The sequence below is a fragment of the Hakea prostrata genome, chromosome 7 (assembly GCF_041222555.1).
Source record: "Hakea prostrata isolate BN-2017 chromosome 7, UWA_Hpros_2, whole genome shotgun sequence".
NCBI classification, from domain to species: Eukaryota; Viridiplantae; Streptophyta; class Magnoliopsida; order Proteales; family Proteaceae; genus Hakea; species Hakea prostrata.
The window spans coordinates 67,114,860-67,142,412 of NC_142606.1; the positions used below are offsets into that span (position 1 = coordinate 67,114,860).

The 27,553-nt window shown below is 38.4% G+C and overlaps 1 protein-coding gene across 1 annotated transcript; it reads left to right on the top strand.

Annotated features, from left to right (window-relative positions):
• Positions 1 to 372: 372 nt before the first annotated feature.
• Positions 373 to 27,553, top strand: LOC149011777 (conserved oligomeric Golgi complex component-related / COG complex component-like protein). The gene is made up of 12 exons (XM_089160317.1): positions 373 to 639; positions 729 to 881; positions 7,542 to 7,690; positions 10,454 to 10,531; positions 10,664 to 10,757; positions 10,962 to 11,036; positions 11,252 to 11,548; positions 12,289 to 12,356; positions 12,439 to 12,493; positions 12,801 to 12,939; positions 26,885 to 27,069; positions 27,164 to 27,553. Exons 1-12 carry the CDS (start codon positions 520 to 522, stop codon positions 27,443 to 27,445), a joined length of 1,695 nt encoding a protein of 564 aa, XP_089016443.1. The 5' UTR covers positions 373 to 519; the 3' UTR covers positions 27,446 to 27,553.

A 27,553-nucleotide genomic window follows, 5' to 3' on the forward strand; every position in this document is an offset into this window, starting at 1 on the left:
ATAATAGAAAGGGAAGAGAATCCAAGTTACATATCCTTAGTAATCAAGGTACCGAAATAGATCAATCAGTCCTACTCGGTAAGGAGAGCACCTTCCTTGCCACAACAGAGAGTAAGAGTAAATAAAAAACCTATTAGCAATGGGGAGTGAGAGTAAACCTATATAAACTATAGGATTCAATAAGAAATCTTAATGATAGAAGGGATCAATTTGTAATATTCTAATTGTTCAGGGATAACAGCAATTTTCCCATATTAAATATTTGTTGATTGCTTAACCACAATAAAATGTAATTATAACGTAAATGTGTGGCAGAATTAGATCATTCTTCAGTTGCCTCACTCTGGATCTAAAATAGTCTGCCCGAAAAAAAAAAAAAAAAAAAAAAAAACACAAAATGCAGAAGGATCTGAAATAGTTCATAGTTCAAAACCCAAAGGCAAGCAGTTCTTACCAGATTCCAATTACTTGTGTTGCACTCAGAATTGCCATTCTCTGAGTTTGAATCGGCTTGTGTCCATGGATTCGGAGACTTCAGAGGAGGCAACGATGGTTGCAGGTCTCCTTCCCCTTGCTTCCGTCTCTCAGCAGCCCTACGTTTCAGAACTCCTCTCGTTTACACTTGATCGTCTTCACAAGGTAACTCTTGTTGACAATCAGTTTATGTTTCGTTAATTTCAAGGGAAATGTGTATGAATTACGAAGATCGTTATTTCTACTGATTTCAGGAACCGGAGCTTCTCCGGGTTGATGCCGAGCGTATCCGTCGGCAAATGCAAGAGGTGGCGGTTGGGAATTATCGTGCCTTCATTGCTGCTGCCGATGCATTGCTCTTAATTAAAGAGGAGGTTACGGCAGTTGACAAACATCTTGAATCGCTGGTATTGTCTTTGATTCACTCGCTTCCTGCTTCTAACTTGTTATGAGATCACTGCTGAGTCTTATCCAGAATTGGAGCAAATCACGTTGACAATACTTTTATGATTTCTTCTCTTCATACTGTTGTTGAATTGTTTCAACCTTCGGTGGATAACCTTGGTTTGGGGATATGCTGTTTTCATGTTTACAGCCTCCAACCAACACCTTCAACAGATATGGAGGGAAGTGCTAGAGATGGTTCTAGGATACATCAACAATTCTAGATCTACATTACAAAATTTAGATCTACATTACAAAATTTCTGACATTTCTAGAGATTTGTTACTTCGGTTTATTTGCCGAATATTTAGCTTCTGTTGGTGTAACATGCCTTATAGTAAGCTTGACCATTTCTGGAGGAAAAATCATTTGTGGTCTCACTTATTTGTGTTTCCGTATTAGCATACTGTTTCTTTGTAGTTAAATAAGGAACAGTTGGACAATCCATAAACCTCGTATGGAGAGAATCAGTATCTTCAGCTGGATATGTTATCAAAGCAAAATGATGAAACGGATGATTCTTCTTGAACTTAATTAGGTCACTAGATGAGGGAAACTCAAATAAAATTAATGTAAGACTGTAAACCCAGGGTAACAGTCTCAATCTTTTGTTCAAGCTCTAGTAATTCAGTAGGAAAACTCAGGCACAAAACCAAAATAGAAGCAAATCAGAATTGGAGGGTTTGATGAGATCTTGCAAACCGGTGGGTATTAAGACATCAACTACTGATCGATTGTAAGTAACCTTGATAAGGATCAGCCCTTTAAAATTTAACCCTTCTGATCAATGGTTGCTGAGTTAGGATATTCACGAGTTGTTGCAGCATGACTAAATTGCAGGAATAGCAGCAGCATGACTAAATTGCAGGAATAGCAACAGCTTTTGATTGATGGGTGGCAACAATAGCTACTTTTGGGATCAACTGCTGATCTGTTCTAATCTTCAGTTTGAGTTCTTAGTTAATTGTTACAGACACAAACAGTAGAAGCAGCATGGAGGATCAAGCACCGTGGGGAAAAGATATGGGAAGAAGAGAAGATCAGAAAGAAGGGGTAGGGGATGGGATATCTCAGCCTGGTCTCTCACCTGCAGCTTTTTCAGCTACTGAACATGGATTACTCTACTAGAAACTGCAGCATGGCTTGCAAATTTGAATTCCTTAGAAGTCTTATTCACTGTGGTGAAAGGGGCCTATTAGTAGGTAGTAGTCAGCCTAAGCTTACAAAAATATAAACTACTCCATTGAGGGACAGATCTCCTCAGCAAATACATAGGAACTAAATAGAAGCTCTACTGAAGTAAGAAATTGAGATTTATAGATCAGCAAACATGAAACTAGAAACTACTACTGTAGAGTCTACTAAAGGGGCTGCAACCATAAAAATAGAAACTAATCTGAACTCCTAGTCTCCTAAGAATAAAGTCTACCTGTAATCTGATGTTGGGTCCCATAAATCTTCAGAGAGTATTCTCACTGAAGTGTCAAATATGGGGCTGTGAACCGTTCAGATGAACAGTGTTTTGGTCTTTGTTGGCCCTTCTAGAAGACCAGCTGTGCTGATTGGGTGGCTTTATCTCGCCTGTCCAGTGCTGTTCCAATTTGATCCTGGTTCCATGGTCTTCTTCTGTACAGTCTTTGATTCTACATAAAAAATGTCTTCTTTCGTGTATAGTGAAGAGCAAGCAAGCCTTGGTGCAACAATAAGTTGCACTCATAGGTCAATCTTGGTTGGCTTGAGCTGATCTAGTCTAGTGCTGGTCCTAGTTTCCATGGTGTTCTTCTGTCTTGCTTCATTTCTACATTCAAGGTGGTGTGCCCATGTATAGTAAAGTGTAAGCAACGTTTGGTGGAAATAGTTAAGTTGCAGTGATTAGGTCAGTGGATGAGGAAATGTATATGCTAGCTTCTTGGTTGTATATTCAAAACTTAACTCTTGTTTACTCATGTGAGTGAAAAGTAACCTCCTTAAATGTTCTGGTTATTTGGAGATGTTCTGGTTTTTGGTGTTACGAGCAAGCCTTGTCTATAAAGTTCTCACTATTGTAGTATCTAGGGAGGGTCTTAATGTACCTACTCTTGCCTTGTTTTTGCAAGGACATATGAGTAATGGGAATTTCCTTGTTATGGTGATGCCTTAGGCATCATTTGTTTGCTGAATTTGAAGCGGGGTGGAAAAAGTAAACTTCTGCATGAAATCCCAAAGTATGACTTGTTTGGTTTAATGGGGGTGAAAAAGTGGGCAGACAAGCTTAAAAGCTTGATTGTTGATGTGGCATGTTACTTTTCCCACTCCATCCCTTATCAAAGTTCCACATATTTAGTGGGACTTTGTGAAAAAATGAGGGATACAACAAAAGTGGGACCCATGTTTGAAACTTTTTCACAAAATCCTTTCCTTACCTTTCCTATTCTCCCATCCCACCACATATGGGTTCAACATGTTTATTTTTCCCACCCCTTTTTCTCCACCTGACTTTTGCAAACAAACGATGCCTTAAACATGTTTTAGAGGAATTACAAATTAGATTGGATTTTATAGGAATATCGTTTACGGCTGTAATGTATGGTGCACAAGGCTCTGTAAGAAGCATCATATAAATAAACTTAGTATAACATAAATGATGATACTGAGATGGATACGTGGCAAAACTAGGAAGGATAAAGTAAGGAGTGGTCATATTAGAGCTAGTTTAGAAGTAGTTCTGATGCTTGATAAGCTAGAAATAGTCGTTTGAGTGGTATGGCCTTGTTCAACGGATTGAGGTGGCATGCCCACATCAACTCTAATATGTTCTTTCCTCATTTTTTCCTTCCTAATGTTTTCAAGACATCCATCTTAACATCCTTGTCTCTATGGTACAAAGCTTTAGCTTCCCTACATTCTGCCTTGTACAGTATAGCACATTGGACAACAGCCCTATATAACTTTCCTTTAAGCTTTGAACAAGTGCTGGTTGCTGTCTATTCCAGTCGAACAGTATGCTGGGTGCACCTTTCTAAAAACATCATCATCTATTCACCTTATTTATGTATAATAGACCCCATATATCTAAAATAGTCACTTGGCAGTATCTCTTTTTCAATTTTCATTATGTAATCATCATCCATCTTTGTGTGACTAAATCTATCATTGCCACTGGAGGGTTAGTAGGACAGTTAAGAATCTCATCTCTCAGTGGAGGGGTGTGGGTTCAAACCTTACTAGGCATATATATGTAAAACTCCCCCCCCCCAAAAAAAAAAAAAAAGCTCCTGTTAAAAAAATAAAATCAATACATCATATACTCTATTTTTGATTAAAGTTAATGCAGGTTGTATCTTCTCATCTTCTGAAATAATAAAAAGGAAGATAATGCATATTATTTTGAAGTTAGCTCGTCTAAGCTCACGTGAGCCTTATCTCGGTGATGCATAATTGAAGACATATTTAAGAAAGAAGAAGCCCATTGGATCAAGCCCATCAAAGGTCTAAAGCTATCACCCAAATCAGCCCATGACTTTCATGGGCTAAGGTTGTTTTAGTGGGTTAAAGTTAGCCCACATATTCATGGTCTAGACCTAAGTTCAAGTCTAGTTCTTGAAAAGTCAATAATAGGGGTTGTGCTTTGAAAATAAAGAACTCATTGTCAAAGGAGTTTTCCTTTGTCAAGAGTTAGGTAGTAGTTGAGTTATTAATAGATAGGTGGTGTTAGCTAGTGGTTGGATGTTACCGCTAATGTTTATGTCTCTTTAAAATGCTATATAAAGAGATTTAGTAAGCGGTGAAGATACAACTCATCAATTGAAATCAAATTGCTTTGCAGCATTCCTTCTCTTTGGAGAATCCTTGTGTTTGATCAAGGTAGGTTGCTGTTCGATCCAATCGATCCACCTTGCGGTGTGAAGCCCGGGTATTACATTGTTATTCTCACTTCCTTCATATTGTCCTTTTAATTTCTTCATCATGGTTCTGCCCCTGTTTTGAAGATCTATTCAACCCGTATTTTGTTAGTCTATTATCTTTACAATACCACGCTAGTTTCAACCATCTTTTACATCTAAATTCTATTTCATCTTAAGTTTATCAAATCTGAACTTGATTCCTTGTGAAAGGTCCTATTTGGCTACTGTTTTGATCAATCAAACACAGTACTACATTATTTGGTATCAGAGCCATGACAGGGAGTGAAACTTCTGGATTGGATACTGACCTTATGGCAACAATGATGGGGATGTTGCAACAATTGAGCAACTAGATCACTGCAAGCCACAAGCAAGTGGAAGAGAGGTTCTTAGCAATGGAGGCTAGAATTCTTGCCCTCTACTCATGCTCCACACCCTCCACACCCTCCACTTGGTGAAGAATCCCAGCCAACTCACTTTATAGCCAACTTTCCTACCCGGATGAATACAGGGAGAGGACCTCAAAGGATTCCAATTGTGCTACCAACCCTCGAAGAGCACATACGGAGTTATTCACTGGAGAACAACCTACATTCAATAAGCATGTTGGTGGCTCTCAAATGGTAAAGCTTGAACACCAGGAGTTCATTCACACTAACCATGACACAAGGCTGGTATTGGCTTTTGTTACAAAAGAAGTTACCCCTCAACCTAAGGTGACATTCCCTCCACTTATCAAAGAGTTACTTTATGATTTTCTTGAGATGGTTCCTGATGAGTTGCTTAATGAGCTATCTTTTATGCGCAATATTCTGCATGCCATTGATTTGGTATCAGGTTCGGTGTTACCAAACCTACTGGCCTATCACCTGAGCCTGGTTGAGCTCAATGAATTCAAACGACTGATGGGTGAGTCACTACATAAAGGATTCATTCAAGAGAGCTTAAGTCCATGTGTTGTACCGACATTACTCTATCTAAAGAAGGACGGCTCATGGCGTAAGTGTGTGGGCAGTCGAGCAATCAATAAAATTACAGTCGAGTATAGGTTTCCTATACTGCAGCTTGATGCCATGTTCGAAATGATGTCCGGGGCTAAGATCTTTTCTAAATTGGGCCTCAGAAGTGGTTATCATCAGATCCGTATTAGGCCTAGAGATGAATGGAAGACTGTCTTCAAAACTAAGGATGGACTATTTAAATGGAAAGTCATGCTTTTTGGTCTGACGAGTGCATCTAGCTCCTTCATAAGGGTTATGACACAGGGGGTTGAACCGTTGAAGTTGATCCAAAGAAGATAAAAAGCATCATTGACTGGCCTAACCCAAGGACAATCATTGAATCTCATAATTTCCATCAACTTGCATCGTCTTACAGGAGAGTTATTCGGAACTTCAGTGCAGTCATGACACCTATTACCAAATGTTTAAAGCAAGGCAAGGGCGAGTTCAAATGGAAGAATCGTCCACTACATGATAGCACTTGGATTCATATTGAAAATCTCGAGAAACTTGATCTTGATTAGTATGAGCATTACATATCATTCATCCATTCGTCGGAGATGAATGTTTTCAAGCCGGGGGGAGTTGATGCAGAATTGAAGACATATTTAAGAAAGAAGAAGCCCATTGGGTCAGGCTCATCAAAGGTCTAAAGCTATCACTCAAATCAGCCCATGACTTTCATGGGCTAAAGCTGTTTTAATGGGTTAAAGTTAGCCCACATATTCATGGTCTAGACCTAAGTTCAAGTTTAGTTCTTGAAAAGTTAATAAAAGGGGTTGTGCTTTGAAAATAAAAGAACTTATTGTCAAAGGAGTTTTCCTTTGTTAAAAGTTAGATAGTAGTTGAGTTATTAATAGATAGGTGGTGTTAGCTAGTGGTTGGATGTTACCATTAATGTCTATGTCTCTTTATAATGCAATATAAAGAGATTTATGTAAGAGGTGAAGACACAACTCATCAATTGAAATCAAATTGCTTTGTAGCATTCCTTTTCTATGGAGAATCCTTGTGTTTGATCAAGGTAGGTTGCTGTTCAATCCATCGATCCACCTAGCGGTGTGAAGCCTGGGTGTTACATTGTTATTTTCAATTCCCTCATATCGTCTTTTCAATTTCTTCATCATAGTTCTGCCCCTGTTTTAAAGATCTATTCAGCCCGTATTTTGTTACTCTATTATCCTTATAATACCACTCTAGTTTCAGCCCTCTTTCACATCTAAATTCTGTTTCATCTTAAGTTTATCAATCTGAACTTGATTCCCTGTGAAAGGTCCTATTTTGCTACTGTTTTGATCAATCAAATATGGTACTACATTACTCGGCTATTTGAATCCTCTCTCACCATTGAGCATTATTTAAAGTCATTATTTTTAACCTAATGCGATCCCTGTCTTTTTTGATCACTCTCCTTTAAGTCGCCCTGTTGTTCCTATCAATCCTATATTTGGACTTAGCATTCCTCTAGGCTAAATTATGTATTTCACAAATTTCTTCTTCCTTTCTTCCAAAGATGATGTTGTATAAGGGATTGAGCAAACCTTGAATATGAACTTTTTTTTAATGTTAGTAACTTAGGGATTGTTTGCATATAAGTTGTAAAGTTGATACGTAACCATTTTCTGAAGCAGTATGCATTTATTCATATGATTGTGTATCCACTAATTTTTCCTAATATTATATGATTCTAGCCTAGCAGACTTTGGAAACTGAATTTCTTTGTGGTCTATTTTTGCAGATAACTGATATTCCAAAGCTCACATCAGGTTGCACTGAGTTCATTGACTCGGCACAGAATATCTTGGAGAAGAGAAAGCTGAATCAAATGTTGCTAGCCAATCATAGTACTTTGCTAGACTTGCTTGAAATTCCCCAGCTTATGGACACGTATGTATTTGGTTATATAATTTTTAACCATGTCTTCACTCAGTAACAGGCTAGCATGTTATAGATTTCCCGATAGGCCTTAGTTTCTGTAAAATCTTTACTGTAGGGCACTCTTCATTGATCTTCTGGAATGACTAAGAAAGTCTATGATGATTAATGATCTATATTAACTTGTGTATGATAGTCAGTGCTGTTCCAGTACATGTCTAAAAGTCCAATGTTTTAACCCAAATAAGTAAAGAAATAAATAAATAAAGAGTTGAGTCTTTTATGTGGTAGAACCAAGGTTCAAAGTATCAATCTTGAGGTCAGATTGGTCGGATGATTTAATATAGTATCATATTGGAGATACATATTGAACTACAAAGTACAAACAAAAGTCAAACTGGTCTAGACACATGGAAATACACTTTGGGATAAATATATTACAAGTCTCATGCATAAACACTGAAATTGAGAACAATATGTAACCAAAGAGGTGCTTAAACTGAAACCATTATAAAAGAGGTCTCTTATATGTTGTAATAGTTTATAGCCATGAGGGGTATCAGATGATGTTGTGGCACCGTGTGATTATTTACCAGTCCCCAAGTGTGAAAACCCAAGAGTAAATGCAAGATTTTGATTCCTAATCGGGATTTTCCTTTGTTTGTCTGTGGAAACAGGAGCTGAGTTGAGTTTTGGCCTTTTGTTTTCTTTCTTTTTTTCCCCAGTAGAAAGTTTATAGGTGTTATAGAATGTATTGATGGTATCAATATGTATTGTTATGCTCTGAGATATTTTGAGCTATAGCCAATACTTACCAGTACCTGTCAATGAACCCGCAAACTATTATGGTAAGATGTCATTGGTATTGATAGTTATTGGTTACGTACTGGCGTGTATCATATTGGTATCAACCAATATGATTCATATTGTTCAATACAATATGACAGTTGACACCAATATTTTAAACCCTGGGTAAATAGTTGGATGCTCGGATTAGGCTTAAATGGATTTGCCAACAGATACATATTATAAGCTATGAATTACAGACGAAAAAAGAGAAAGAAAAATCAAGAGTTGGAAGTAGATTGTCTATATTCCATATGTGAATTTTTTTTATTTTTTAAGCCTGTAAGATAAAAACAGTTAGCAATGAAAGAATGTGCTCATGTAAATTCATCCGAAATAGAAAAAGACCAAAAGAGAATTTTTGATGTATGACCAACATGACAGTGAGAAATTCATATTTAAGAATGCTTTAAGAGGACATGTTCGTACCGGTTGTGGTGCAACCCAGGGTTTAGGGTTGGATATCCATGATCCTCCTTAATAAGGACCAGCACCGATTAGGGCTTCTAGGTGTTTCAGCTAGGGTTTTAGGGCAAATTAGGGTTTCAGCTAGGGTGAGAAGAGGGGCTAGGCTTGCTGGTTCTGCAGGTCAGAACTGTCTCCTAGTGTTATTCCTCAATTAGATGAGGATCTAACTGGGGAAAATTAAGAAAATTCAGATTTCTGGAAATTCTGAAAATTCTGCAAGTCCCAAGGAAGAAGTTTAATTGCAGGTCTCTCAGAACCTAGGGGAATAGAGCTGCTTTGATGAAGCTAAGAGTAGGGATGAAGTCCCAAGGCTTGGGCGATCATAAAGAGGGTATATGGAGAAGGGAAAGGTCTGCGGGTGCTAGGGAAGCGGCTGGGGTTGGAAAGGAAATGGGGGGGTTATTTGTGATAGGTTTGGAAGGTGTTTGAGGTTGTAACTTACTTCGAAAACTTGAACACAGCTACTGCTGTTGTTTGAAGGAGAACAAGAAGAACTAGAATCGCAGAAACAATGGCTCTACTCCAGCCGCAGGTCACCCTTCCAGGGATCCCACGACTATACCAAGTCTTTCTTCAAGTCATAATTTCATTGAATCAATCAATCTGAAAAATTACAATAAAACTAGGCTATTTATAGCTACTTAACCCAAGTAGACTCAAACATTGAAACGTGGTTCCCAAGTAACTAAGACTTACCTATTTAGGACTCAACTAATGAATTCCCTACTAAATAGGAATCAAATTACTTACTAAAACTGGACTTTCTAATATAACAACTCTATCACACTAACAAACAAATACCAAAATTACTCTACTACTAATATTCCAAACTGATATAGCTCGATCCAGGGGTAGGAAAATGACCATTCTACCCCTGGATAGAATTCGGCCCCCTTTGGTTTTGCCCAACTTCCAAATGGGCTTGGGCCCCTTTCTTGGCTCTGGCTGGGGGCTGGATTCATCAGGTTGCTTGCTGTATAAACCATAAGTTGGTATTTTTTGACAATTGGATAGCTACCCATTATCAAAATTCAAGCTCCAAAAAGAAAACAACGGATAATTTGGAGGATTAAGAAAAACTGCCTCTATGACATCCTTGTCCTGTTACACCTGACACGGATAGTTTGGTAAGATTAAATTGGGAATTCCTAATTCACCCAAATAATAACTGGCAACTCCTAGTTCTAGCATCTTAATCAATGCTAATGTTTAAGTGTGAAAAAGAAAATTTGCCCCACATTAGCAACAAAACAGCTTCAGTCGGAGATCTTTTTAGGTGAGAATCTGAATAGTGCACCTTTTGTTTCATTGAATGATTGGTTGATTGACATCACAGTAACTTAGTGATCTTTCTTTTCTTGGTAAAAAATATTTTTGCTCCAATCTCTGTATTATAGTATGATACTCCATATTTTTCTTTAGGACCATTGCTTAGAATTGCCTCTGATTTCCTTCCAACAGGTGTGTAAGAAATGGAAATTATGATGAAGCTCTTGACTTAGAAGCCTTTGTTTGCAAAGTGTCAACAATGCATCCAAAGTGAGTTCACTTTATCTTTTTGTTTATTTATAATTTAAAATGAACTATGAATGACTGTAAACTCGTTATAGTAGCTCACAGTGGCTTCTTTTCATCTTGTCTTTCGTTCTATGTTTTCCCCTCCTTTTTCAGGATTCCTGTTGTTCAAGCATTAGCAGCAGAAGTTAGGCAGACAACCCAATCTCTTCTTTCACAGCTTCTGCAAAAACTTCGATCAAATATTGAGGTATCTTTGGCAGACCTGGATAAAAGAATATATGGATGTAGGAAAAGTAGAAAACTACTTTTTTCTATTATAACTTAGTATGCATTTATTGATAAGTTCTTCGAAAGGGGGGCAGGATATGTTTTCCAGCAGAGTCCATTGCTCTAGATACGTTTAGCTTTGGAAAATGACATTTATTGGTAAACTTGCTTGAAAAATTTGCAGTTGCCAGAATGTCTTCGTATTATCGGGTATTTACGGCGGATAGGAGTATTCAGTGAGTCAGAACTGCGACTTCAGGTATGACATATCCGTGATAGGTTTGCATGTTTTGGTTTCGGTTTATAATTTTTACTGGATATACAGGATAGTCAAATTAATTAAGTTTTAGCCACTGCTGATGATTTTTGATGTTCCTCATGCTGATGAATTTAAAAAAAGAAAAAGAAAAAGAAAAAGAAAAAACTCTTAGTGTGTTGCTTCTTTTATGACAAGGTTCTTTGCATTGGGAACAGTTTTTGAGATGCAGAGAAGCATGGCTTGCTGGAATTCTCGATGACTTGGACCAGAGAAATGTCTACGAATACTTGAAAGGAATGGTGGACTGTCGTCGGACACATCTCTTAAATGCAGTTAACCAATACAGAGCTTTATTTTCTGATGATAAATCTGGAAGTGAAGAAAACTATGATGGTGGACTTCTTTATAGTTGGGCCATGCATCAAATTGCCTCACATCTTAGAACTTTAAAGACCATGTTACCCAAGATTACTGATGGTGGATCTTTATCAAACATACTGGACCAGTGTATGGTGAGAATATCTCCATTATATCTTTGTGGCTTAATGTTTGCTTTGGCCTTTGCTTCTTTAGGTGATGTATGATATTTTCTTCTCAGATGATCCATGAAAAGGTGAACTCATGGTTTACCAGACTATGCAATCACTTCTTAGACCAACCCCCCCCCCCCCCCCCCAAAAAAAAAAGAAAAACCCAAAAAATTAAAAAAATACTATGTAATCACTGTATTGTACCTATTATCCTTCATGGAGTATGCAATCTAGAGACCTAGTTATTAAACCTGGAGTATCTAATTGACTGGTCTTGGCAACAAGTTCCAGGCTGAATGATTTGACCATTAGGTCAAATTGGTCAACCCATCTTGTATGTAATTATGAAGGAAAATGCCTAGGTTTTACAGATGACGTGACAGTTTAATTAATAAAGGTCGGCTATACTGAATTAATCTATTGTGGAAGTCTATATATTTGGTGGTCCCTTGTTGCTGATGCGGGTCCAAGAGAAACTCATGGATTCCATCTACAAAAGTAAGACACTACCCGGCATATTTCCTATAGCCAATGTCTCCAGTTGGTGTCATCATATGATGCTGTACATGTTTTCTTTCCCCATAAATTGTATCCCAGCAAAATAATACTTGATCTGAAACTGATAGAAGGTTATTTCTTGATGAAAAAAAGAAGGGTGTCTGTAACATCTTCCAGGAATGTGTAGTGAAACTAATGCCCCTCTTTTCTTTTCTCCTTTACAGTATTGTGCTGTGGGTCTTGGTTTGGTTGGACTTGATTTCAGAGGCTTGCTGCCGCCGCTTTTTGAAGGGTATACAAACATTTAATATCACTTTTTGCTACAGCCTCCAGGATTCCTACATTTTATCTAACTTTGTTTGGCTGTTTCACAGTGCGGTCCTCAACTTATTCTCGAAGAACATGAGTACAGCAGTTGAAGATTTCCAGGTCTGATAGTCTTAGTATTGTAATATTTTATAGGAAATTCAGGGTTTAGAAACCTATTTTGTTGGGAAATGATCTTTTTATCATCTGAAACTGAATTCAGTTCCGAAAAACGGGCAATTAGGTTGACATATTTCATCAAATATAACGGCATATTTGCCTTTTTGAGTGGTTTTTAATTTGTGTCTGTGATTATTAACACTGCTTTTGTTATCACCAGTCTCATTAATACTGATTTATTAAATGACTGAATCAAACAATGACTGTTTCATAATTTTGAATTTTTACAATTTCCATTATCCTCTATCAGATAGTCCTCGACTCCCATCGTTGGGTCCCATTACCAGCTGTTGGCTTCCCATCCAATGGTGTACCTGAGGAAACCCAGGAAGATGTGACTCCACCTTCTTATTTAATGGAGCATCCACCTCTTGCAGTGTTTGTTAATGGTAAGTCTGGTTAATTTGTTCTCTTTTCTTCTATCAGGATTCAGAGTTATTTTTTTTTAATTCTGATGTCCTTTAATTTTCATTTGAAGAAGTGAGAGATTTCAAAAAATTAATAGGATTAGAACTTTATTTTTTTTAGATGAATAAATAATTATATTAAAAGAGCGGAAACAAAGAAACAAGGTCTTTAAGAGGAAGACCGAAAAGAAGAGCTGAGACCCCAGGAGACAACAATGAGTCTGTTCCTTGGGGAATCATCAACAGGGGGATGGGGGAAAGCTAACAGCCTAGAGAAAACATCAAATAGATGGCATTCCAAATCAAGTCAATATAGCGAGATTTGGACGTCCATCTTCTGAGATTAAAATCCCACCAAATGTGGTGAATAGAGGCACAAAAAACAAGCTTATAGATTCGATCACAAATGGAAGAGCCTGAAAAGTTTCTCACCATCCAAGACCAATTACGTGCAAACTCATAGGAGTGCCTCAAACGAGGCCAAATGGAAGCAAGGGCTTTTCTCCAGATAGATCTGGAGAAAGGGCAAGAGAAGAAAAGGTGTTCGGGGTTTTCCAAGTCTTTCCAGCAAAGGATGCAATTGGGATTGACTGAGATATGGCGGCTAATGAGGAAAGATTGGGTGGGAAGAGCTTGGTTGAGAGCTCTCCAAAGGGTGAGGGAGTGGTGAGGGATGTGGAACCTTTGAACCAAACCAAGGAAACCCAGGGGGGTTTAGGGTTTTGGGCACGAAAGTGGTTCCAGGTAGAGGAGGTGGAAAAGTTTTTGGAGGGGGAAGGGAGCCAAACAGTGAGGTCGTGGGCAGAGCTAGCGAGAGGGGGAAGAGAATCCCAAACTTGTGTGAGAAGGGGGAGGGGAGTGGGGTTCCAGGAGCCATCAGTGATGAAAGTAGACAGCGGGGTGTCTTTAGGGATTCGGGAGTCATGCACAGTTCGGGGACCAAAGAGTGTGTAGAGAATGCCCATCGGATGCCACCGGTCGAGCCAAAAGGAGGTGGAAGAGCCAGAGGAGATAATGGTAGAGATAGCAGTGAGAGCGAGAGGACGAAGGGAGAGGAGCTTCCTCCAGACCCAAGAAGGATTGGAGGGAAAGGGAGAAGTCCAGAAGGAGTCAGAGCGAAGTAGGTGAGAATGAACCCAATTAACCCAAAAGGAATCTTGCTTAGAGGCAATTTTCCAAATGAGTTTGAGAAGGCAGGCGAGGTTGACATTAGAGATCCTACGGATGCCAAGGCCTCCCTCAGAGGTTGGGTGGCAAATGGTTGGCGAATAGACAGGATGGATGAAATGGGAGGCCTCCCCTCCCTCCCTTTCCAAAGGAAGGCACAAAATAAGGATTCCATATCATGGATGGTAGACTTGGGAATGGAGAAGATCCCACACTAGTAGAGATTGGAGGATTGGAGCACAAAGCAAATGAGAACTACTCTACCGGCAAAGGACAGAAGCTTACCCTTCCAAAGTTGGAGCTTCTTCCAGATATGATCAGGCATTGGGAGGCAGTGGTGGCGAGTGAGCCTACTAGGGATGAGAACTTTATTTGATATGCCATTGACTACAATTTTTCATTCTTCAACTCGAAATAGCTGGATCAGGCTAGAACTCTACCTTATCATTGAGAAAACCTTCCCTATGTGCAATCATTGATGTCTTATAAGATAATCCAAGGACAAAGTTTGATGTTGTTAGAAACTGGGACCCTGTAACTAGCTCAACAACAAAGGAGCAGAGAAGAACATGAAGAAGAAGAGAGGGGGTATTGCTAGGTGTTTCTGGGAATATCCTGTGATTAGACTTGATTCTTCTATTCACTTGTATAGCTTATTTATAAGTCAACAAACAGAATCACAAAAAGAAAAGGAGTCTGCTGCCCTTAGTAACTGGTGGCAGACTTAGATATACGACAGGAGTTTAAATAAGAAATCCTAGACCTAATAAACAGAAAGAAAATAAATTGACAAGTTTGCCCTTAATATGTCGCCGGGAGACTTTAATCATCTCCCTTAAGCTGGAGCATACAAATCACCCATGCTCAGCTTGGTATAGTTAGAATGAAATGTAGGAGCAGACAGTGCTTTTATAAACCTATATGCTAACTAGTCAAATGAGGACATGAAGGGAGTGACAGTCAGCTTCTTCATCACAGCATCTATAAGTCTCTAACAACATGAGAATCCACCTCTTTATGTGTTTGGTGCGTTCATAGAACACTGGATTACTAGTAGCATAAGTAGTAGCTTGATTGTCATAGTACATCTTCGGTATTGGAAACCGTAGCTTACAAAGTAGTGTTTGAAGCCACATCAGCTCTGTGGTAGTATGGGCCATGGCTCTGTACTCAGCTTCAGAAGTGGACCGGTCAATGGCGATTTGCTTTTTACTTTGCCATGTGACTAAGTTCGCTCTGACAAATGTGCAATACCCTGTAGTAGAACCTGCCCAGTTTACATCAGAAAAGGCCACCACATCCATATGCTAATTGGGACGATAAGTTAGCCCTTTGTCGGGAGCACCTTTGAGGTATCCAAGTATAGGAACAGCAACATCACAATTAGTCTTTTTAGGGGGTTGCATGAATTGACTCAGAACTCCAACAACAAAAGAGATGTTAAGTTTTGTAATAGCAAGATCAGTTTCCTAGTTAAGCTTTTGTAATGACGACCGTCAACCAGCAGTTCTCCATCATCAACTCCAAATTTTTGATGAGGGTCCAATGGGATTCCAATAGCTTTGAAGCAAGCATTCCTGTGTGGGTTAGAAGATCCAAGACGTAATTTTGTTGGGATAAACCAATCCGTTTCTTGCTATGAACTACTTCTATGCCAAGAAAATAGTGAATATCACCTAGGTCCTTGGATTGGAGATGTGTTTGAGTTTGGTCTTTGTCTTTTCAATGCCATCCCTGTCATTTCCAGAAATAATTATATCTTCCACGTGTACAACCATGACAACAACCTTGTCCCCTTGACATTGGTCAAACCCATAAGTGTTAAAAGTAGCACCAAGTTTCTCAAAGCATGAGTCTGCTTGAGACCATAGATAGCTCTATGCAACTTGCACACCCTGTGTTAATACTCGCCCCGAGCAACATGACCTAGAGGTTGCTCTATATAGACCTCCTCTTAAAGGTCGCATTATAGAAAAGCATTCTTGTTATCAAGCTGAAGAAAATGCCAATCAAAGTTAACAATAAGAGAGATGTTTCTTGATAGTAATATCTGAGAAGAAGAGGAAACACAGCTGTTATCACAAGCCAAGAAAGGGCAGCCTGCGATGAGATGATTTCTCTAATCGTAGGCCACTGTTTTATAACACTCTATTTAGTCTAAAAGGTCTGTTCTGCTCCTATTTAGTGATGGCATAAATACATGAAGTAAAATAAGTATTAAACCTAAACTGAATAGAAATAAACCAGGTTAAAACTGCCTTTTCCTGTTGCCAATAGGACTTGGAAGTTAGGTTGATACCTCGCATAATTATCAATATCTTGACCTAGTGTATGTGCATTATAATTTGAGGCTAAAGATGTAGCACACATAGCATGGGTATAGAGGACAATGGCAAGAGGAATGTGGTTGATCTTGGCATCTTGCCCACATTTTCTAGTTGGACTTAGATGAAGACCTTATTGTGGACTGGGTGAGGTGCGAAGGTGAGCAAACTTTTGGATCAGCCTGGAAGTAGGCCTGATTCTGTTATAGCTAACGACTGACAAGGTGGTAATGATGTGGATGAGTTCATGGCTAAAGAGGTTGAGATACACGTACGTGATGCATCAACTGTACCATCCCAGGGTACAAATGGAGTTGCTACTGTGGATGATGAGGATTTGTCCATTTTCTCAGGTGGTGTTGGTGGCGTTAGGGGCTTTGGGGTATAGTCTCAGTCAAGCTTGTCTTGCCAGTCAGACATAGGATCTAGATGAGACTCAACCTCCTAGTCAGACTCAGATTCGTGGTGGTACCCATACAAATGATGCTACAAGTAGAGGTGATGGTGGTGATTATGGACTTGGAGAGCATTATGTGGTTCCACTACCATATACATGGTACCCCCATCAAATTCATGGGGGAATTGCAATACACATGTGTAACACAAGGTGAAGACCACGATTGACTTTCCCCTCAGGCCCAGGCACCTAATCCACGGGAATTGGGTTACTTGAGAGCGCCTATGGCCAATTCTAGCCTAGCAGACAAATTGATATGATGGGCATTGATATCGTATGTGGCTTTGCAGTGGATTGAGTATTGGCGAGAGGGTTGACCAAACAAACGTTGGCATCTGCCATCTTTTGGCATGATAGTAGTTCATCTGTAGCACCATCGAAGCAAAGTGAATTTTATGTCAATCCATATGGTCAGTTGATTGGGATGGGGATAGATATGCCTGCTTCATCATATCCTATTCTTTACCATGGTTCCCACTCACAGTCACAGGCATATGGCAATGCTAAATTGTATTTTGTTGATGAGATGTTCTTTTACGCTACACACTAGCCACCATACCTATATATGCTCCTGGCAGCGCCATATGATTTGTATGATGGTGGATCAGTGGGTACCAGTACTAGTGTGTCATAGTTTGGTGACCTATATCCTCAGATGGGTTACCTTTGTTATATTAATGATGCAACATACATGTCAGTGGTTTCATATTATGTTTGTTTCTTCTTGGAGTCTATGATCTGGGATTCATATCTCATTTCACAATCACATTATGATGCATGCCAACTCCAGTGGGCTTACAGTGGGGTTGATCCAAGCCAGCATAATAGTTTTCAACTAGTCTAGAGGAACTTCTTGGTTTCCTATTTCCTATGATCCTATCAAAGTTGTCATGTAGACTCTTCTTACACAATTGCACTTGATATGTGTTTGAGATTTGACACTTCAATGTATGTTCTTATGTGTGACTTTTTTAGTTATAAGTTATGCCTATTTAATACAGGTTAAGTGTTCTATTTTATTTTCAAATAAAATTGCTTGTCACTTATGTGAATTCATACTTCAAACACGTATAGATATGTGAAACTACATTCAGATTCTTCAGCGTACAGCAAGCATGAGTACAGAATTAAACTTGTTGTGCATTGTTTTTTTATCAAACTAATCATGAATGCTTTTTATGCCTTAAAATAAGTTTTAAAGAAGAATCAGGCCCAACAAATGCCTAAAACCCACTGAAACATACCATTGAAATCTCGCAAACATGATACCAGATTTTGGCGAGATACTGGCCGAAATTTTGGTATCTTGGTCATCTTAATTGGTTCAAGGTAGGCTTGTAAATGGATAGCTGAAATCCGCCTCCGAATTTGCATTCGTATTCGTTTAAGGGTATCCGTATCCGAAAATTTTATTACCGAAAAATATCCGTATCTGTCCGCTAAGCAACCGGATTCGGATAATTGCTTATCGGATCGGATAATATCCGGATAAATTTTTATCTGGATAGAGTAAAGTATTTAACATTTTTTTTAAAAAAATAGATGATAATCGGATTTGGATAGCGATATTCGTTAATCGGAAATTAGAAATCTATAATAAAAAATGTAAAAAAGTGACAATTATCAATCAATAATCGGATATTTTATCGGATATCCGATAAAGTTTCGGATTCGGATTCAGATGCCTTCTCTAAATTTTTGCCGGATTCGGATTCGGATTCGGATAGCGGATTTGCTAATCGGATTCGGATTCGGATACTGGTGTATCCGAACCGAATCCGATCCGTTTACAGGCCTAGTTCAAGGTACCAAGATGAGATGAGGTCTTGAACCTTGGTTTAATCCTCTCCTTTTAGTTCCCTTTTTTTTTGGTGATAATCTTAGCTGTTGATGCATGAGACAAACAAAATAAACTTTTACCATTGGCGTTGTAGCCAAATATATTTCTTCCTAACTAGAAGCTCAGTGATAGGGCCCTAAGATGACGCCATATGGAGGAGAGAGAGTATTAGGGTTAGTTGAGGGGTAATAAATAGAGGAAAAATTGAATAGAGAGGGCATTGAATGTTATGGGACTGAGTTTTGGCCAGCTGTAAGCTGAGGGGCACCGTGAGGTGTTGGGGGTGACTGGCACCATTAAAACCAGCTCTATCCTTGTTATTTCTTGTATTTTCGTATTGATTCTTAAAGTGATTAGTAGGTTCTTATCAACTGGTATCAGAGCATTCACGATCCCAGGGAGGTGGTGGCACTGCCTTCGTTTTCTGGTGAAGGAGAATTTAGAGATGGATTCTAGAGGTTCTTTTGTTCTGCTGGGAGAACCAGATCGAGGAAGAGCAGTGGTTGGGGGTGGCGATCCAACATTTGGAAGGAGAGGCACTCGATTGGATCTATTGCCAGAATTGGATGGGATTTACTTGGACGAGCTTCAAGGATGCTTTGCAACTAGACTTTGGTGATGAGAAGACAATCGGGCGCAACACTGAACTTCTAATACCAGAAGAGGTTGTAGAACAAAAAGGATTGGTCGCAGGATTTGGTGTGGCTAGGATCCCGGCGGGCATTGGACAGAATGAAGCTTTAAATAGAGGAAATATTGCAGTGGAGTTAGAGGAGAGAAGGTTACCGAAGCACGATCTTGCAAAGACTAAATACGAAGTTCTTAAAAGAAATGCCGAGGTGAGGCATGATGCAGAGGAAGAAGGTACAATTGATAGGAATGGAGGGGTGATGCGATCTCTGGCGAAACCTCCTTGGCTGCGAAAGGAAGCGGCAGTCAAGGGGTCGTCAGGTTCCCAATTTAACAATGGTGGAAGCCTTGTGTGATATGGCTGCGAGATTCTGTTATTTGATTAGATTTTCTAGCGAATTCTAAGGCGTAGTCATTGGGATTTTCTGTAGCTCGAGTGGCGGAAGAAGAATCATAATCGGTGGCAAAAACAAAAGGTAGAAGAAGGAATGGAACATGAGGGTTTTGATCACAGCTCTTGTTTGGGACGAAACGGTTCAAAATTGGGTATGGGATGGAACGGCGGTTCCGATCCAAGTGTGGGTCAAATACATGAGGTCCTTGGGCTGGTTATAGACTTTGTTCCAATATAATAGAATGATGGAATGGGCTTTAGAAGACCCAACTAAAGCCCAAAATTTGAAGATGTTTGATCTGAGACATGAAAGTGAGGCTTGCAGATGGGCTCTACAATGGATTAATTGGCCCAGCCCAAGCCTGACCCAAAAATTAGACAACTTGAATGCAATGCCTAAGTGCCAGAGGTATTTCCGGAAGGCTACTTGTTTATCTTTCTTCAACCTCCAACCCCATGATTGAGCGTCGAGCATCCAAACCACTACGAATGGCAGGGAGCATCTGCCGGAGAAGGCCACGGTGGGGCGCTACCACGACGATTCCTTCCTACTTCCGATGACAAGCGCAGAGGCGTGACTTGTTGTAGCATAACATCAAGTGGATTTCGACCACCGACGCGATGCAAATTTGAGCATTGGTGGGGTCTTTCGCTGTATTGCAGGCATAGTTGATTGATTCGGTGAAAATAAGGTCTTCTGCAATTCCTTTTGCAACTTCTGATTATTGAATTTGGTTCTGGTCTTGCCTTAAGTGGAAATCGAGCATTACTTGCGGCGGTTGAGTGGAACTCAGATTTCAAACCTATAAAGAAGATAAGGGTGATCACATCACCTCGTCTGTTGAAAATCCTTGACTCCTATCTTAATGTGAAACTCAGTGCAGCAAGTTGTTGTGTTCTATATGGATGCTCACATTATTGGTTTTCATCTGAAAACCCAGTTTCAGTGGTTACTCCTAGTGAGTTTTGGGCAGCCGTAGGCTGAAGATTTCTAGGCTTTCCTTTATACTGCTTGGAATTTTGTGGTCACTACATCAATTGGATTCCAAGGAGGTTTATTTTAAAGGTACTGAGCTGGCAGGGCTGTGTGGCAAGCATGTGAAGACTAAGCTTCAATTTTCCTTCACCTTGAGGACAAAATGAATTTCGAGGGCCCGGTAGTGTTAGGGCCCTAGGATGACGCCACGTGGAGGAGAGAGAGTATTAGGGTTAGTTGAGGGGTAATAAATAGAGGGGAAATTGAATAGAGAGGGCATCGAATGTTATAGGAGTGAGTTTTGGGCAGCCGTAGGCTGAGGGGCACTGTGAGGTGTTGGGGGTGACTGTCACCATTAAAACCAGCACTATCCTTGTTATTTCTTGTACTTTCGTATTGATTCTTAGTATCCTTGTTATTTCTTGTATTTTCGTATTGATTCTTAGAGTGATTAGTTGGTTCTTATCACTCTGGTAGATTGGTTATGTAAGGACTGCATGGTGACATCAGGAGAGTCTAATTACACAACATGTACTAGTGGTCTTAGGATATATGGCTCACTCCATAGACTCATAAAAAGTTTGAGGTTGAGTATTTTAGGATAAAGTGGTATAGCCTAAAAGGAGATTGCTTGAGATCTTTTATTAAGTAGTAGTCAAACAAAGAAAGTTGGAGTTTAAGGGGGACACTAATACGATATGGAATGAGATGGTTACTTGTATTAATTGAGGTTGCTAAAGATGTAATAGGTGAATTGAAAGGAAAACACTCTTCTCATAGAGAAATTTGGTGGTGGGATGATGAGGTTCAAGTAGTCATTAAGAATAAAAAAAAGTTTGTTTTAAGATAACACAAGGGATTGGACGTAGAGGGCTTAAAAAAGTATAAAGTTTGTTAGTAGCAAAGTTAAAAAATTGTTGGAAAAGCAAGGGAGAAGAAATATGAAGGTCTATAGAATAAGCTAATTGCTAAGGAAGGGTAAAAAGTTATTTATAAGATAGCTAAAATGAGGGACATGAAGATGCAGTCTTGACCATGTTAGATGTAATAAAAGCGTACATGGTAAAGTATTTGATGTAACCTAGGTTCTAGGATATAGGAATTTTGATATTAAACCCTAAAATTGGGTTCAATCCAAGACAATTTCTGTGTTAACTAGTGTTCGTGAAATAAAAGTAACCGCAAGCGCACAATATTGTGTAGCTAACTGGTCTATCTCAGGAAGATATATCACTTTAGAATTTAACCTCTTAATGGTAACGCAAGAGTGCGAGATTCAATTTTTTTATCCAATTAATTAAACTAAATTAGTAGATCTAATAAGTGGTGTTAACACACATCTAATGCGATCGAATTGAGAATAAAAATAAAACGGACATAAGCTTGGCCATTCATCATCTAATAAAAAAATGCATAAATAAATAAAGGCAGGAATAAAAGATGCGAACAATAAAGAAATAAACAAATAAAAGGGAAGTGATTCGAGTGTTAGCTCTGGATCGAGGGAAGGGGAGTATAACTAGGATTATTTTGACCGTGGACCCTTTGCTATAGCTTACAGTCTACCAATCGGGGGAGCAGATATTAAAGAAAAAGAAAATGCAGAAAGTAAATAACAAAGCCTTAATAAAAAAGGGAAACCTTAACCAAAGAGAGGCACGACTGTAGGCATCTTTGATCAAAGGCCCAAGGGGATAGGAAAACAATAAATAAATACTAAAATGTAAATATTTAAGTTAAGAATATGGAGGGTTAGACAAAAGCAGGAATGGGGGGGGGGAGAGAAGATTACTGACGAAAGCTACTTACTTGCATCCTTGAATCTTGAATAACAAAAAAAAAAAAATAAAAAAAAATAACTTTGAATGGATTTGAATCTCAACCAACCCTAACAACCAGATCTAGAATGATCCAAATCCACAATTGCTAGACCCAGAGAAAAACGAATCCTCTTGAAAATTGAAACTTGAAACTTGAAGTTTGAATTCGAAATTGAAATTGAAATTGCATTGATCAAAATAAAGAAAATATACTTGCATAAAAGGAACTAAATAACTTGAATAATCATTACATTATATAGAAAAATGAAACCTAAACATTGAATAAAAAAAAAAACTAGAAGCCCACAAAGCAATCATAGAACTAGAAAAACCTAAACAAATTAAAAAACAAAGAAAAGTGTAACCTAAGTCTAAGAGGAGAGGGGAAATTTATAGGGGATGATAAATGGGTAGAAATAAGGAAATAAAATAGAGAAATAGGAGTTAAAAAGAATAAAGGAAAAAAAAACAAATAAGGAAAGAAAATTTTTTTGTTAGAGAGAGAGAGAGAAGAATGAGTGGGAGCTATTAAAGGAAATAAATAAATAAATATTGAATTATAAAATGTGGAGAAGAAAGAGGGAGGAAAGAGAGGGAAAAAATATAAATATATTTAAGAAAAGCAATGTGAGTTAATTGAAGAAAAAAAAATAGTAAAGTAAAAGAAATAGAAAGTGGGGAGAGAGAGAAAAATAATTAAGAAAATATATAAAATCTAATAGAATAAAAATATTCTAGAAAATCTATGAAAAAAAAATAAAATATCCTAATCTTTGACTACTTGTGGGCCTCATACATACACCAATATTTTTTTTTTCTTTTTTAATTACAATAACATAAAATACAAATCCTAACTAATCTCAGCCATAGATCAAAATTGGCTTCTTTATTTCTAAGATATTCTTGGAGTTGTCCCGTAATCGCATCTCTAGCCCATCATGCTCCAAACTAGGCCCTTTTCGCCCTTGAGAATTTGAATTGGACCTCTTGGTGTGTAAAATTGTATATTTCATATCCTGAAAAATCCTGAAATCTGCAAAAACAGCATAACAGCGAAGGTTGCTTTGCTCTAAGTGTGTAAAATGCATGCTTTATGCCCTAAGATTTTACACATAAATTTGCTCATCAACTAGCAATTCAATAATATATCATTGGATAAGCCTACTTCAGTTATTATAACCAACATTATTAGTTTGTGGATTGTGGAATGGAATTCAGGAAAATTAGGGTTTTAACAATATCCAATATGGGATGGGTGGATTTGAGAAACTAGTATATGGGATCCTTTAGGCGAAGGCAATTGAGAAATATTGGTTGTGAAGAAAATATTTCCTAAGGGAAAGGTTAGATTAATGTTCTATGGTCAAGATATGTGAAAACCCTACCCATGGGAGATTTGGGATAAAATTTTTGAGATGAGAGCTTTAGTTTATAGCTGTTCATTAGAATGGGCTGAAACGTGGAGGGAATGTAGGTATTAATATAGGAAGATGATTCCCCAAGTTTGGGGGGGGGGGGGGTTTGGATGACTCAATTGAAATATATTAAGCTTCTTGTTTTCAGAGTCATGGTAAGTACGAAAATTCAAGAAATTAATTGTAGCTTGAAATCGGACGGTCAAAATGGGGTCAAATTGGGATCTAAGGTCACTTGGGTTGGGGGGATGAGGCTCGTAATGTTTCTGACAGATCTAACAGTTTGACTGGTGTAGATTTGACCTTGAAATTCGGGTCTCAAGTACAGTCCGAAAATTCAAGAAAATAAAAAAGAAGGTTTCTATGATGGGGGAAGAAGATGGAAGGCTTGGGATGGGGTAGGAGATGATGGTCACTTACTTAGAGATGGTTAATGGCTGCTGTGGTTGTTGAATTGCTGTTGGGGCTTGAAGAACAATGCAGGAAATTGAAGAAAAAGATCTAATGATTATGCTGTGCCCCTCCTAAGAAGACCACAACCTGGATTTCGCCAAACTCAGGTTGTATTCAACTCAACTTGAAATTACATAGCTGGAGGACTTTATTTATAGCCTCAAATAAGAAATAGAAAGGGACTCTAAGTTGGAAAGCCAATTTAACTGGATTATCCAATAAACTCGACTACTTCGACAATTTAAAAAAGAAAAAAAAAAAAAAAAAAAAAAAAAAGGAAAAAAGAAAAGAAAAGAAAAGAAAAGAAAAGAAAATCTAACTAACTCTAGAAAACTCCAATCCAAATTCTAACATTAGATTCAGAGTCCTAAAACTAAGGAGATCAAAGTGGATTCAAATTGTGGGATCCCAACCTAAACAAGGACTCAAATATCTTGCAGAATAATAATTAAAAAAAAAAAAAATAGAAGTAGATATAGGGTGTAGACAGTACACTGGACTCAATGGGATCTAGACCTAAGACACCCAAAATTTGTCAAAATGACCATCCTTGGGAGGGGTTCGGCCAGCCCTTTGGTGCACTAGTTGGGCTTGGTTCCTGGGTCAACTTTGGCTGGTTCTTGGAGGGGGCTGGGATTAGTTACATCAATACTGTTCTTTGGGATGAGGACATCAAGAAAAGATGGGAAGTTTATTTATTTAGTCCACTGAAGGAACATATTTCTACTATTGGTGTCTCAGAAGATTACACTTTTCTGGCACCAATTATTGTACACGTATGCTGAGAATTACAATGTTCTGAAGCAATTAAAAAAGAAGAAGATGAAAGTAGGCAAATTATAGGGTATAGAAGAAATCGCAATAGAAGTATGGAAGAGTTTAGAACCTATAGGTTAGTATGGTTGACCAAGTTGTTTTATAAGATTCAGAGCACAAGGAAGATGCTCGATGAATGGGAGCAAAAGCATTGTGGTACCAGTTTACAAAGATAAAGGGGAAATTCAAAGCTTCAATAACTCTAAAGGCATAAAATTGATGAATCATACTAAGGAATTATGGGAGAGGGTAATTAAAATCCAGTGGAGATTTGAAATAAAAAACCACTATTATGGAGAACCAATTTGGTTTTATGCTAGGAAGATCTATTACAAGAGTTATATTTGCCTTATAAATAGCAAACTTACAGAAAGGTATAGAAGTGTAAGAAGGATCTTCATATGGTCTTTATTGACTTAGAAAATGCCTATGATAAAGTCCTTAGAGAGTAAATCTATCAAATATTGGAGAAGATAAATGTTTCAAGTAAATATGTGAACATAGTTAAAGATATGTGCGATTGTTCAATGACAAGTGTAAGAACGGTGGGTGGGCCAAGGCGGTGAATTCTTGATTACAATTGAGTTACATCAAGAATTAGTTTTAAACCCTTATTTATTTGCACTCTTATCATGGATGATTTAACTAGAGACATTTATGATGTGGCTTTTGGGTGTATGCTTTTTGCTGATGATGTTGTTTTGGTAGATGAGATACAAGTGGGGACTAATGTCAAGTTAAACATATGGATATTAACTTTGGAGTCAAAAGGTTTTAAACTAAGTAGAATGAAGATGAAATATCTAGCGTGTAATTATCGGCATGCTCCAATAGATAATGAGGTGGTAAGACTTGATGAGAAAGAGATTCTGCAAAGCAATTATTTTAGGTACGTTGGCTCAATCCTAAATAAAGAATATAAAGAAGCTGATATAGAGAATTAAAATAGGACGGATGAAGTGGAGATGTGCATCCAGGGTTTTGTATGATCAACACATACCTTTAGAACTCAAAGGAAATTTTTATAGGATCGTTGTATGACCAGCTATGATGTATGGTGCAAACTGCAAAGTGTTGGGCTGTGAAGAAGCATCATATAGATAAACGCAATGTTGTAGAAATGAGGATGTTGAGATGGATGCGTCCTGGGTGGCAAAACTGCTAAGGATAAAGTGAGGAATGGTCATATTAGATTTTGTTTTAGAGTAGCTCTGATCAATGATAAGCTACGAGAAAATTGTTTAAGGTGGAATGATCATGTTCAAAGGAGGCCTTTAATGGCCTTGCACGAATGAATGACTTAACCTAGATTGAAAGAACTCAAAGAGCCAGAGGCAGACCTAAACCTTTGGAGAAGTGGTGAGAATGGATATGCATGACTTAACCCTTGTTTGTAGTATGGCCTGCATAGATCCGATTGGAAGGCAAGGATTCACGTTGCCAATCCCATTTAGTTGGGATAAGGCTTGTGCTCTGTGTGTGAGATCATCTTCATTCCTTTACTTTAGACGAATCTATCAGAAGTATATGATTTACAATTTTACAATGTTTGGTTTGTTTTTCTTACCAAAATATGTTGCCTGTTGGCCCTTAAGAACTTCCCTTTCATATTCGTGTTTTCCTTGTTCATTGCAGGTGTCTCAGCAGCCATGAATGAATTACGGCCATGTGCCCCATTGAGCTTGAAACATTTGCTGGCACAAGAACTTTTGAAGGGTTTACAAGCTGTTTCTGATTCGTTACTAAGGTACAATGCAACTAAAATGCTTAGAGAGAATGAGTCTATACTTTTCCTCTCTCTCTGCCGGGCGTTTCTTGAGGTATGGTCTGAACTCAGACTGGGGTTTGTTTACAAGCTTTACTTAATTCTCTGTAGTGATTGTAAAACTTTTCTTTGAAACACTACATTTCTAGGTTGTCTATCCACATTGTGCAACTTGTTTTGGTCGCTGCTATCCTGGTGGAGCTGCTTTAATTACAGAATCAAAGAGTTTATTTGATGGAGTAAGCCGCCTATTGGCAGTCTCTCCTGCCAGAGAAATATCCAACCAGGTTGAGCATGTGGAGGAAAAAATTGCTGCTGAGAATGGTGGAGATAACCCTGTAATGGACAATGGAATCATACATGAAGCTGAAGAAACAGGAAAAGAGGCTTCAGTTGGTTCTACAACAGAGACCGTCCAAAGTTCTGTATAAATGCTTGTACTGAATTCATGAGGTGCGTTTCTAATTTTGCGGAAGGCCTTTTTATCATCATATTTTGTGTCTAGCCCAAAGTAAACAGTAAGCATGGGAAAACAAGAA